Here is a 13730-nt window from a genome sequence, read left to right as displayed (position 1 = left end):
ATGTCTAGTTGTTACCTGACAAATGGCATCTGGTGTCCAGCCAGGGGCCCCTGAATCCTAGTCCATCCCCCATAGTCACACCAGGTCCGCTCCTCAAGCTAAAATAAAGAAGTACAGAGAGTGTCAACAAGATGTCTCCATGAGTAAAGGTGCTTGCTACTAAATTTGACAACCTGAGGTCAGTCTCCAGGACCCACATTGCCAGAGCACAAGCACTATGGCACACTCGCTATGACACACTTATACATGGACACACAGAAAAAAAAAGTTAAAAATATCTTTTTTGGAAACAAAGAAGAACCCTCCAATTCTCTCTCTCTCTCTCTCTCTCTCTCTCTCTCTCTCTCTCTCTCTCACACACACACACACACACACACACACACACACACACACACGGATGCAGCAAGACTGGGAATCAGCCGGTGGCTTTCCTGCTTATGTCCTACCACACCCTGCCCACAGAGGGCACTAGCAGGAGTCCAAGTGGTTAGAGGGAGAAGAAGGAACTCACCAGCTGCTTCATGGTGGTTCCTACCACCCCCTTCCCACCCCTGGCAGCTTCCCTTGCAGCCCTTTCTGTCAGCCAGGCAGTGGGAACACCTTCCAGCATTTGAATTCAAATTTTGAGTTCTTTAACACTCACTGAAACAGCCTCAGGATGTCTTTCAGTGAAGGGAGATAGGGACCCCTTCTCAGGGGTCGGGGATAGGACCCTGCAGGGCCTCTCCTCAGCACTGAGTCAGCAATATAAGCATTGAAATGTCTGAGCTTCACCACACATCTCCCTCCTGCAGGCATCTAACTTCCAATGACTCCAGGGACGGCGCCGGTTCCCTTGGGGGCTACCCCTGTCAATAACTGGATTCTCACTTTGCAGCCCTCTTTAGTCACCTGGTTAAAGAGCCTATTAAATGAAGACTGGTAAAGTCACTACTGTGGTTTCTGTCTGCTGTCAGGAGGCGGACAAACACCCATCCAGTTGGGCCTTCAGTAGCTCCAATTGCCCCACCCCAAGAGTGTTGGGGTTGTCTACCCACAGCCTGCTTTCTGATATGGTCCCTGTCTGCCAACCTATATCTAAACAGGAACAACGGCAAGTTTCAAGGACATGGTGTATTGTAGCAGATGGAGTGTAACCGTTGTACATTCTCAGGGGTTGGCTTCAGGGCTCTTGGCTAAGCGTTGGCATGCGACTCCTTGCTGGCCTGTAGTAAGCCATAGGGGAGCTTCCTCATCGCAGGCCTTCTAGAGAAGATGATCTTGTTGTAGTTGGACGTGGGACCCTCTCTGGCTTCCATCGGTGATTGTGTAGGTTCTGGAAGGAGTGTGGAACTCATGTTTGTGGCAGAACAAGGTTCCCACGTGGATTGCCTGGACTCGGACAGGGCATCCTTGAGCACGAGCTCTGAGGACTTGGATGACTTCTCCCTTTTCAGATGCATGAAACTAGGTTTGCTCAGCCTTGTGGGTTTGAAGGTCTCCTCGTAAGAATGAATGCACTCCAGGTCCCGGGCCCTGCTTTTGTCAATGAGGCGCCTTACTGCTGGAGAGGTGTACGTGACATAGGCTGGCCAGGGGTTGTGGTTTTCAAGCAGTGTCACGGGGAGCCCGAGGTTTTCTGTGAGTTCCACTAGAAAAGAAACACGGTGGTTTAGAAGCACTTGCACACTCAGCAATGCATCAAAGAACTGCAGGGGTCTGGGATCACAGTTTGAAGCCTTCCCCCCTTTATTGAGTGGGAGTAAAACCCAACCTAAAGGTAATAGACAGAATGATATTCTACTGACTATCGATTAAAGAACAGCACAATACTACTAAAGAGAGAGACTTTGATTAAGCTGGCTTGCGTTCAAATGTTTTTATCCAATTGTCTGTTTATGTCCCAAATTCTAGTGTCCTCAACTAAAAGTCTGCTTAGAAAGCTATTGAAGAGCCGGGCAGTGGTGGCGCACACCTTTAATCCCAGCACTGGGGAGGCAGAGACAGGCGGATCTCTGTGAGTCCAAGACAAGCCTGGTCTATGAGAGCTAATTACAGAACAGACTCCAAAACCCTGTCTTGAAAAACAAAAACAAAACAAAATAAAGGAAGCAAGTTGTTGAAGGACTGTGATCTAGTGACCCCTGAGTGTTCACAGGAGGTTCATTTCAGGGCCCCCCACAGTTCCCAAACTCTGCGTGTGTTTAAGCTCCTTATTGCAAAATGTTCTGTGCTGGACATGGAGGTGCACACTAGTGAAATCAACAGTCAGGGGGCAGAGGCAGGTGGATCACAAGTGTAAGGATGCACTGAGCTACATAGACTGTCTCTATTTTATTTCAGTAGGAAAAGCAAGATGCAGTATTTGTGTAGAACCAGAGTGGTTCTTCGTGCTTCGAAATTATCTCTAGAAAACAAAAACATTAACACAATCAGTGCTCTGTGAGTGGTTATCAGACTGTATGATGTAAAAGGCAATGCTTTGGATGCATCATTAATTGAGTCTTTGGATGCACTATTAATTGAGTTCAAGCACTTATACTACCCAGATACGTACCATCAAGGATGTGTTACGGCTTGGAAGAATATACCTTAGGAGACTAGAGTCTGCTGGAAGAATGCTCGCCTCGCATGCATGAGGCCCATGTTTGAGACCCAGCACTGCAAAAAGAGAAATTTTAGCTGGATGTGGCAGCTTGGGCTTATAACCCCTGAACTTAGTAGAGACAGGAGGAAGATCAGGAGTTTGAAGCCAACCTGAGCTACACGAGAAACTGCCAAAACAAAACAAGACAAGACAAGAAAGAAAAAGAACAGAAACAATAGCAAATTAGGTTTAGGATTCAGAGCATCGGTCTGCTCCACCTGAAACAGGATGAACCTTGAACAAGTGTCTCGCCCTTTCTGAGCTCTGGCTGCCTCATCAACAGCATTGACTTATCTGAGAGAGACCCCTTTCCAAAAGCTTCCCTTGCAGATTTGCAATAACTCGAGCCAAACCCTCAGCAGTTCCTTTGGTAGGCAGTAATCACTAACGGGCCGCTGTTACCTTCCAGCTGTCTCTGGGTATAAACTGCATTTCATCCTTTTGCATCTTTTTGTTGGGGTTGTTGTTGTTTTCGAGACAGGGTTTCTCTGTGTAGCTTTGGAGCCTGTAGACCAGGCTGACCTCGAACTCACAGAGATCCGCCTGCCTCTGCCTCCCGAGTGTTGGGATTAAAGGCGCGAGACACCACAGCCTGGCCTTACTGCATCTTATGATGTAGGCATCCTCCCTATTTTAACAGAGGGTGGAACTGAGGCTGCTAATTTTGTAAGCTCACTAATGGTGGGGTCTGAACTCAACGGTAACACGGTCCTCCGTGCAACCGCTGCCCAGAAGTTCTGATGCTTGAGACTGCGGTGAGAGCTTTGCTGAGATTTCTGCACACCCGTTTGCTAGGTCCTTAGCCAGTGCCGAGAATGGGCACAGCAGGCCTTCCTTCTCACATCGTGGTTGCACTACGTGTACCAGAAATGACAAACACCTCCCCTGCATCTGCTGCTGCCCCCACATTGGTATTAGTCAAGAGAAAAAGTTCCCAGCACTTCTGTTACTCTCCATGATTGCCAGTTACCTGGAACTATTAAACAGAAAAGTCCAGGAATAAACAATTCACTGATTTTTGTATAAGATGATGCTATAATTTCCTATTTTATTACTAGTAACTACTGCTAGTTTTAGTGAGTCTACTTTATAAGCCTCATGGTGGATACTCACACATAAAAGACGACATAGGAGATACGGGGTTTAGTGCTATACGCTGTTTCAATCACTCATCGGTGTCTTGGGACACATCCCCTAGGGAACAGGAACTACTGTGCACAGTTGTTACCATACGGCCTCGGGGAACATGGAGAAGCTGGAGTTAAGGAACAGATCTGTCAACAAGGAGTGTACTGCAAAGGGTTCCATATCTCTGCTGTGGTCCTGTATTCCACAGCCCACAGAACACACCTGACACAGCCTTCCACTAAGAAAGACCTATGGAGATGCCGCCTCCCCCCGCCCAGTCCCTCCTTGTATCCTCAAAGCAAATGCAAATATATTGCAGGTTGGACATGGTGTCTGCTAAATGTCGTATTTTCTACCAGCTCAAGAGCCGACCCCCTCTGCTGTTATTCTTCTGCCCCAGTTCTCTCCCATTGTTAGAGTTTTCTTTCTATCACAGATCCAATGGCTTTGGGAAAATGTGAAAGCCAGGCCTGATGTGGGAGTGATTTCTTTCTAATCTGTTGCTTTCATTAGTTAATTAATAAAGAAAACTGCCTTGGCCCATTTGCTAGGCCAACCCTTAGGTGGGTGGAGTAAACAGAACAGAATGCTGGGAGAAAGAAGCAGATTCAGTGAGTCACCATGATTCTCCCACTCCAGACAGATGCAGGTTAAGATCTTTCCTGGTAAGCCAGCTCGTGGTGCTACACAGAATATTAGAAATGGGTTAGATCAATATGTAAGAGTTAGCCAATAAGAGGCTGGAACTAATGGGCCAGGCAGTGTTTAAAAGAATACAGTTTCTGTGTAATTATTTCAAGTAAAGCTAGCCGGGTGGCGGGACACAGCCCGCAGCTCCTATCACAACACAGGGCCTCCCAACGTTGACATGACAAGTGATCGATAGCCACCCTGAGGATCCTAAGTCCCGTGGTCTGCCCCTTTGGGGAGAGTTGGGTGGGTCCCAATGCCTGCTAGTGTGGCCTTGCTCCAGCTTCTTAGATTGTATGACCAGTTCTTCAGGAGTCCTGATTTCAGATCCCCTGGCTTTCAGTCTGAGCACTGGACAGTCCTAGAGAGTCCAGGTCTTTTTCCTATAAGTAGGGCAGGGGCACGGCCCCACCCACTAACTTGCACTTCCAAGCCTGCAGCTGGGTCAGAAGTGGCTGAGATGGTCAGGAAGCTGCCAGGAGACTCCTAGCCCTCTAGGAGGGGCAAAAATCAAAATAATACTGTGTGTTCATGAAGACGGAAGAGCTGGTGGGCACCATGGTCAGTGGTTCTCAGCCTCACAGGTCCGTCCACCTGGAGAGCTTGTCCAAGCAAGCAGATGCTGGAGACGGAATCAGGCCCTCACACTAGCGTGGCGAACACTTTAGTGGCTAAGTCATCGCTCCTCTGCTCCAAGATTTCATTATTTTATTACTCAGCTTTTCCATCTCTCTGGCCCTTAAGCATTTGAAAGGGTCATGGAGCCTTTCAGCCCTCACCTGCCAAAGTACCATAAAAACATGCTGCAGAGGAGTTTTAATGAGTTCCCAGGAGATGTCAGTGTGACTGGGCACCAAAGCCTGAGAACTCTGGACTGAGGGTCAGTGCTTCCCAAATCTAACAATTCCTAGAATAAGCCGCAGAGCCTGCAGCTGTGCCTTCCTCCCAGATGCTCCAATCCAGTGGATCTGCTGGGAGTCTCTGAGAATTTGCTTCCACAGATAACTCAAAAGGATGATGATGCTCTCGATGCATGACCACGCTGTGTGCCGCCCTGTCTGTGCCCAGCATGAGCAGTTGGTGCCACTTCTGTCAGCTGCAACAGAAGTGAGCTGTGGTCTGCCACCTCGTTCACACGTGGGCCACCCACCTCTGACACAGAAAGGCTCCATGTCTCCACACCTTTCATTCCCCCCAATCAGGGAACTATTTATGGGATTTGAATATGTCATTAAGAGAAACTAAGTTCTGATGTTTCCATAAGATACGCTATCCAAGCCGGGCGGTGGTGGCGCACGCCTTTAATCCCAGCACTCGGGAGGCAGAGGCAGGCGGATCTCTGTGAGTTCGAGGCCAGCCTGGTCTACAAAGGGAGTTCCAGGACAGGCTCCAAAGCTACAGAGAAACCCTGTCTCGAAAAACAAAAAAAAAAAAAAAAAAAAACAAAAAAAAAAAAAAAGATACGCTATCCATAAATTTCAACATTTTATTCAAAACACCTACAAATCCTGGAGAGTTGTTCAAATTAAAAAGAAGAAGAAGACAAAAGCCAAGACCTTTTAGATCCAGGTCTTGTAGGATTCTCCTGTGAGTTTCAGTAGCAATATTCCACAATAAGGCATTTTAAAATATAAATATCAATATAGTTTTAAAATATAAATTTTAAAATATAAATATCAATATAGTTTTCTGAGGCTACAGAACAAACAATGCTCAAATTGTCCTCTAACATAGAAAGAGATACTTGGGATAATTTTAAAGTAAAATTTAAGGCATCTTAGTTTTCTAAGACCAGCACCAGATTCTCAAACACTAAGGTCATCTATTTCAAGTTCCCTCAAACAGAGAGCATCCAGGAGACCACCGAGCTCTTGCCTGCCACCTTCAGTGAGAGAGGACTCAACTTAGCACCCATGTTTGTAGAGCTGTTAGAATTTGTGCTCCTACACACACAGTGCCAGATGGGGGAAACACACTGGGAGATGATAATATTTGGGGGACTGGGAATAACTCCTTTCACCCTTGCTTCTAAATTAACAAATCTGAAGCAACCATGGAGCCCAGTCCCCAGCGGACCCTGCTCTAGCACAACCGTGCTGTGTGTAACCCGGCGCCTCAAATGCTGTCTCACTGAGCTTCAGTGCCACAACCTGGAGTGGCTGGTGGACCACGCCACCAGACAGTAGGTGTTTCTCATACCTACCGCAACAGGGACTGGGAAAGCTTGAGAAAACCAATGACTGAGACGCTCTCAAAATGCATGGAGAGGGCTTGTTTGGTGAAAATAACAAGAGATAAATAGTTGACATAAGTCTGGAGACAAGCTGTGGCCTTTCATAATTTCCTTCAACTCCAGCACAAAGGTTCTATTTTGTCTTCCTGTAAATGAATTGCAAAGCCACAGTCCCCAGACAGAAACAGCATTGATGGGAGGGGTGGGAGGCCATGCTGAAGTAGCTTTCTTTTTGCTCCCACAGTCACCAAGGTCTGTGTTCAAGCAACCGGGTGCCCGAGGCGAGCACTCCCCAGTCCCCACTCAGTTTCTCATCACAACAGATTTAGAATCTAGTCTGTCCAAGGGTGGCACTGCCCTGGAATGTGGCATAACTGTGGCAGGGATTATATTCCTTGAATTGTTAGGGATTCTGATGTTTCTCACGGAATGAAAACAGCAGTGAATCTTTGCCCTGCTTCTCTTAGGGACTGTCTTAGTCATGGTTTCTGTTGCTGCGATGAAACACCATAACCGAAAAGCAAAGAGGGAAGGAAAGGGTTTATTTGGCTTACACTTTCATATCACTGGTCATCATTGAAGAAACTCAGGTCAGGAATTCAAACAGGGCAGGAACATGGAGGCAGGAGCTGGTGCAGAGGCCATGGAGAGGTGCTGCTTACTGGCATGTTCCCCATGGCTTGCTCAACCTGCTTTCATACGGAACCCAGGACCACCAGCCCAGGGGTGGCTCCACCCACTATGGGCTGGGTCTTCTCCCATCAGTCACTAATTAAGAAAATGCCTTACAGCCGGGTCTTGTGGAGGCATCTTCTCAGTTGAGGCTCCCTGCTTTCAGATGATGCTAGCTTGTGTCAGGTTGACCTAAGACTGGCCGGCACAGGAAGACCTAGCTGTCTTAAGGAGATGTCTCGATGGGTAGTAAAGTGCTTTAACCCAGCACAGTTCAGATTTTGTTGTGCATTTGGAGTTCTGCAGATCTTTAAAACCATGGTGCCGGCTCTCTTTCCCAACCTTGCGTTGTGCCAGGAATGAGAGGCAAAGCAGGAATCAAAGCTTCACTGAAGGGCAAAAGGCCTTGGGGAAGGTGGGTAAATGGAGGCTGGGTTTGATCAGTGCGTTATTGTATATTTGTATTGAAATATGCTATCGAACCCCATTATTATGCACAAATAATGTGTGTGTGTATTACATATGAACCAAAACATTTTAAGAGAGTCAGCTTTAACTGTAAACTTGGTACAGCCTGGAGATGGAAGGAAAACCTTCCAACTGGCCTGAGGGAATGGATGGGGTGGGTGTTGTCCTGACTGTCATGGGGGGCCCAGCCCCCCCAAGAGCAGTGTCATCACTGGAAGGTGGTCTTGAACTGGTTTAGAAAACTAGCTAAGCATGACCGTGTGAGCCAGCCAGCAAGCACTCCTCTGTGATCCCTGCTTCCCTCCATGATGGACATGCAAGCCAAATCAAGACTTTTGCTCTTGGTCAGAGTCTTTTCTCACAGCAACAATGACGCGGTAAACACCAGGCGATTCTAGCGCGCAGTACAGCTTATGACTGGATGCTCATGAATCTGTCCCCCCAGACACTGGCAATTTGTAGGGTGGTACCTAGAGACAGGACACAGGACCAGAAAGTTGTCTACAACACCAGCTTTCTTTCTGTGTTCACTTGTTATGTGCTGTATCTCATTGTTCTTTGAAACAGTTAACGGGACCATGGGGCATTTCCACAACCACGTGACAGTGGCAGAAAGACTTAGACCAAAGGCAGAAGCAAGTCAGTGGCTGAACAGCACTGCAAATGAGGGACCAGCAGTGTGCATGGGATCCTCCAAAACCGATGACCTCACTCTGACTGCCACAAGCTGTGCCCTTATCTCAGGAAAACATCTCCCAAAAGGATTTTGTGGTTCCAGGCAGGATTAATGGGTTAGTACATTGATCCAAGTCAGCTCACTCAGGCTTTTTGCCTGATGCTGTAAGACAGGGTAGACTCAAGAGTGAGGTGCTAGCTTCACTTGATGGTGCCTAAATTGTGTCCCATAGGATGTAAGAATCTCTCGAGATGCTAATAGGCGCAGTTTAAGAAGAGAGGAAAGTCCAGGACAAGGGCCACCCATACAATCATATAAGTCATTTAGCCTGAGAGCCACCATTAATAGGATCCATTTTGTCCAAGATTGTAGGCATATTGCCAACCAAGTGTGTTTAAACACCACAGAATTTCTCATGGCTTGTTATGTGTTGACTTGTTTCGTAGCCTTTCAAGAGGCAGAGTGAACACGCATGATAATTTCCTTTGACTTGTCGGTCATACATGCATTAGGCAAGAATCTCATGGAACTAGGAATCAATGAAACATTCGTGCAGATTTTTTTCTTTCTTTTTTTTATTAATTAATTAATTAATTTAATTATTAAAGATTTCTGCCTCTTCCCCGCCACCACCTCCCATTCCCCCCCTCCCCCAATCAAGTCTTCCTCCCTCCTCAGCCCAAAGAGCAAGCAGGTTTCCCTGCCCTGTGGGAGGTCCAAGGACCACCTACCTCCATCCAGGTCTAGTAAGGTGAGCATCCAAACTACCTAGGCTCCCACAAAGCCATTACGTGCAATAGGATCAAGAACCCATTGCCATTGTTCTTCAGTTCTCAGTAGTCCTCATTGTCCGTTATGTTCAGTGAGACCGTTTTTGTCCCATGCTTTTTCAGACCCTGGCCAGCTGGCCTTGGTGAGTTCCCGATAGAACATCCCCATTGCCTCAGTGTGTGGGTGCACCCCTCGCGGTCCTGAGTTCCATGCTCGTGCTCTCTCTCCTTCTGCTCCTCCTTTGGATCGTGAGACTTCAGTCCAGTGCTCCAATGTTGGTCTCTGTCTCTGTCTTCTTTCATCGCCTGATGAAGGTTAATATTCAGGAGGATGCTTATATGTTTTTCTTTGGGTTCACCTTCTTATCTTACACCTGTCAGAATGGCTAAAATCAAAAACACCAATGATAGCCTCTTCTGGAGAGGTTGTGGAGAAAGGGGCACACTCATCCATTGCTGGTGGGAATACAAACTTGTGCAACCACTTTGGAAAGCAGTGTGGCGGTTTCTCAGGAAAGTCGGGTTCAACCTACCTCTCGACCCAGCAATACCACTATTGGGAATATACCCAAGAGATGCCCTAACATACAACAAAAGTATATGCTCAACTATGTTCATAGCAGCATTGTTTGTAATAGCCAGAACCTGGAAACAACCTAGATGCCCTTCAATGGAAGAATGGATGAAGAAAGTATGGAATATATACATATTAGAGTACTACTCAGCAGTAAAAAACAATGACTTCTTGAATTTTGCATACAAATGGACGGAAATTGAAAACACTATCCTGAGTGAGTTAAGCCAGACCCAAAAAGAGGAACATGGGATGTACTCACTCATATTTGGTTTCTAGCCATAAATAAAGGACATTGAGACTATAATTCGTGCAGATTTTTAAACAAGGTCCTTCCCCAGCCTTTGGGACTGCATACCTTAGAGAATGTGACAATGTCGGGGCACGGAAGGGTGAAGATGCAGGGCACAGCTGGTTCTGTACCTACTGTAGCCTTCTGGAATCCTCCTCAGGGTCCCACAAAACTATCCAGATATAGACAAGCAGGCCAGCATGAGAGCCCGGTGTTTCTCTCAATGGCCTCATCTCTCTCTTTCCCGCTGCTGTCTGCATGCTTATCTTGTTGGGCTCATTCCCCCGCCCCCTTCTTCCCCAGGGAATCGTCCTTCTTGGGAGGAGACTGGCGTTCTCTCCTGGTGCAAAGGCTCATCTTGCCTCTGCACTTTGTCTTCCTTAGCTGTCCATTTCCTTCCCTGCCCTGCTTCTTTTTCTGCTGTCCAGCCACTCCCCACTTACTTTTGGCAGAGGAGGAAGCTGCCATTAAGAGCAGAAGTGTCTTGGAAAGCTGACCTCTGAAGTGTACCAGGATGGGAACGAGCTCAATGCAGCACGTGCGAGCATTCAGGGGAGCCAATCTCCAGCCAGAGGGACCTTCTGGGAGCCCACCGTGCTCTACTGTACAGAGCGAGGGCCTTCACAGGGTGCCTGCATTTCACACCTGGAGGAAATGGTGAATGCACTCCACACTTTATTCTTATCACCACTCTCCCTGCTTTCTTACCCATCATCCCTGTCCCATGAACACCCCCTTTCAGCCCCATGGGCTCTGGAGGAGGGGCATACAGGAGAGTCGAGTCGCTAGATAGCTGAGGAGCACCACAAACTCTAGAACTACAAAGACAGAGGGATGGGGGAGGGGACAAGTTGGTCTTTCAGGAAAGAAGAACATTATGTGTCCCTCTCCCTATGTGACAGTGTACAGCCACCTTCTCTTCCTCACCACTGCCTCTCTCTACATACACTCTCAAGAAGAGAAACAAGGCCTTACTGCACTCTCTTAAGGATCAACTTGCAAATGGCGGGTCACTTTGATAGTGCTAAGTTCTGACACAAACCAGGCCTCTTTGGGGGAAATCAAGGATCATCACTATGTTGCTGTGCCAGTCTGATCAGTGCTGCCCATCTTCTAACACCAGCCTGCCATTACCGGATCTCCCTACTGTGTATGGGAGGAGCCATGCCTCTGGCTAATAGGATGTGCGGTACATATGTGCTCTAAGGATTACTGTCGTAACTTTCAGGTGCTTGTTTTCCAAGCATGGAAACAGTCTGTGCACCTGCAGACATACAGCGTTTATTTGTTCCCTGTAGCTACAATGCACTGCAAACACGGTGCTGAACAGCGTGGGTCCAGAACCATAGTGCATTTGTGCGTTCACCTCTTGTTCTGGTGTCCGCCCTTCTCAGCGTCCAGGATCTGCAAAGCAGGTTTCCCATACTCACAAGAGATCAGACAAGACTAATAGATGCCATCCATGTCATCAGAAAGAAGAACAGAGAAAGTCTGGAACATAAGTCTAAACATATCCCATCTGCAGCCAGATTGAGCAGACGAAGACAGGGCAAGCTGCTCGCAGGCCTGTGAAGAAGACACAGCCCCTTGGATGCGGAGGGAGAAATGGAAAGAGGGATCAGGAAGGAACACGGATTCTGCTGAATCGCAAAGGGCAAGGAGAGTGAGGGCAGATCTCGGTCTTAACGGCAGTCCTGGCGTTTCCCTCTTCTCTGCTCAGGACACATTCCTCCCATAGGCAGCCACTGCTGTCTCCAAACGGTCTGCTTTCTGTGCATGACTTATCAGGATGTTTCAACAGTGCAGCATCATAATTCATGTGCAAACACTCCCCAAATTCCCTACTGCAAGAAGTGCTGAGCGGTGCACCGCTCTCAGAAAGAACCACAAACATGAATATTACATCTATTCAAGAACAACTCCATCTAACACACTGTTCCTTTTGAAAGATCTAATACGAAGACCCATTAGGCGCAAAGCACACGTGGGCTGTGTTATCTACACACTGAGCTCCAACTTAAAAATAAATTTCTAGAACAAACCAAACAGTCATGAAGGAGCCTGTCTGCCTTTTCCTGCATGGACACTGAGGGTAGACTTGTACATTAATCAGCTAGTCAAATAGGAAAGAGATGGAGAAACAAGCCTAACAGCCCATATCCAGGAAACCAAACATGAAAAGACTTAGGCAATCTGTCCCAGAGACCCCCTTACTGCTGACAGCTGCCTCCTGAGCGATGGAGCTCTGAAAATGCATGGCCGCACAATGGCTAATCAATCAGAAAGAGGAAGTCCTGCTCCCACTGGAACAATGGGGCATTGTGAACCTAGAGAACACACAGGGAAACAGCCAGCATTTCCCAGGGCTGATCTCGATCTCCTCTCAGATGCTCGGAGCTTAGGAATGGAAGGCCAGGAACCCAGACTCTGAAGAGAGTGACTGGCACTTGAGACTCTCCTAGAAGCAAAGAATGAAGGTAAACACTCACTGCTGTAAGATTTGGTTATTCTTTTGTTATTGACAGCCGGGTCCCAGTTCATGCCAGAATGTGATAAAAGATTGTATCGCCACATGCGCACAACTCTCAGGTCACAGGTGCCTCCAAATTATGATTGATTCAAACTCCCAGTTGTCGGGGGTGAAGGGCCCCCCAAGTGAACAACAATCCAAATTGTCATAATGAAAACTGACGAGTCTGCACATTGTCACAAATGCCCTCCGTGCATACCCGGCAATAACTGTCTCCCTAACAACCTAGAGAGAAGAAATTAAACCAAAGGATGTCGGAGCACTTGCCGAGGAAGGCAGCTCAGATAGGGGAAGGGTAAATGGAGGCTGCATTGCAGACTGGGAAGATGGAAGTCTGTGGGGTGCAAAGCTCTGTGCAAACACTGCCTTGCAATAGGGCTCCTTACTTCCTCCACCTGTGATCTGCCACCATGGTCACTAGAAAACTGTGACCAGGAAGTAGACCAAATTGTCAGCCCCTTAGGAAAGCAATTTGAGACATGTACCATGGGGAAGATGGCTATTTCTTTGTATATGTTTCCCAAATTTAAGTATACATTTGTCAAAGGCATTTGTATGTGTTCTTATAATAGACATTATTTATCAGCATTACATTTATTAAGTTTGAATGATCTATTTTTGAAATCTCACAATCCCAATGCTATCATGCAACTCTTGCCCCACCCATCCTGACATAGATCCTTTTGAGCCTATCCCTTTCAGCAGCCATTATATTGCCTTTGTTTGCAGTGTTAAAGATTCCTCATAATTATTTTAGAGGCTACTCAACAATCCATCTAAGAAATGAATCATTATCAATGATGCCTCTGTTTGGGGATTTTAAGGTGTTTCCAGTTCTAGCCACTAGAAGTGAAGAGCAATGTCTTTTTTTATAGAGTTTTTTGATTTTTGTGATTTATTTATCTTTATTTTATGTGCATTGGTGTGAAGGTGTCAGATCCCCTGGAACTGGAGTTACAGACAGTTGTGAGCTGCCATGTGGGTGCTGGGAATTGAACCCGGGTCCTCTGGAAGAGCAGTCAGTGCTCTTAACCGCTGAGTCATTTCTCCAGCTCCAGCAATATCTTTTAA

General features: G+C 47.1%; 1 protein-coding gene across 1 annotated transcript; it reads right to left on the bottom strand.

Annotated features, from left to right (window-relative positions):
• Nucleotides 1-1175: 1175 nt before the first annotated feature.
• Cdrt4 (CMT1A duplicated region transcript 4) lies at nucleotides 1176-12386 on the bottom strand. Its single transcript, XM_057773932.1, has 2 exons — nucleotides 12344-12386; nucleotides 1176-1630 (listed from the first exon to the last, which is right to left on the bottom strand). Exons 1-2 carry the CDS (start codon nucleotides 12384-12386, stop codon nucleotides 1176-1178), a joined length of 498 nt encoding a protein of 165 aa, XP_057629915.1.
• Between the last annotated feature and the right edge of the window lie 1344 nt (nucleotides 12387-13730).

The sequence above is a fragment of the Chionomys nivalis genome, chromosome 7 (genome assembly GCF_950005125.1).
Source record: "Chionomys nivalis chromosome 7, mChiNiv1.1, whole genome shotgun sequence".
Lineage (NCBI taxonomy): Eukaryota > Metazoa > Chordata > Mammalia > Rodentia > Cricetidae > Chionomys > Chionomys nivalis.
The sequence above is the reverse complement of the archived record's forward strand: the minus strand, read 5'-3'. Positions and strand labels throughout refer to the sequence as shown.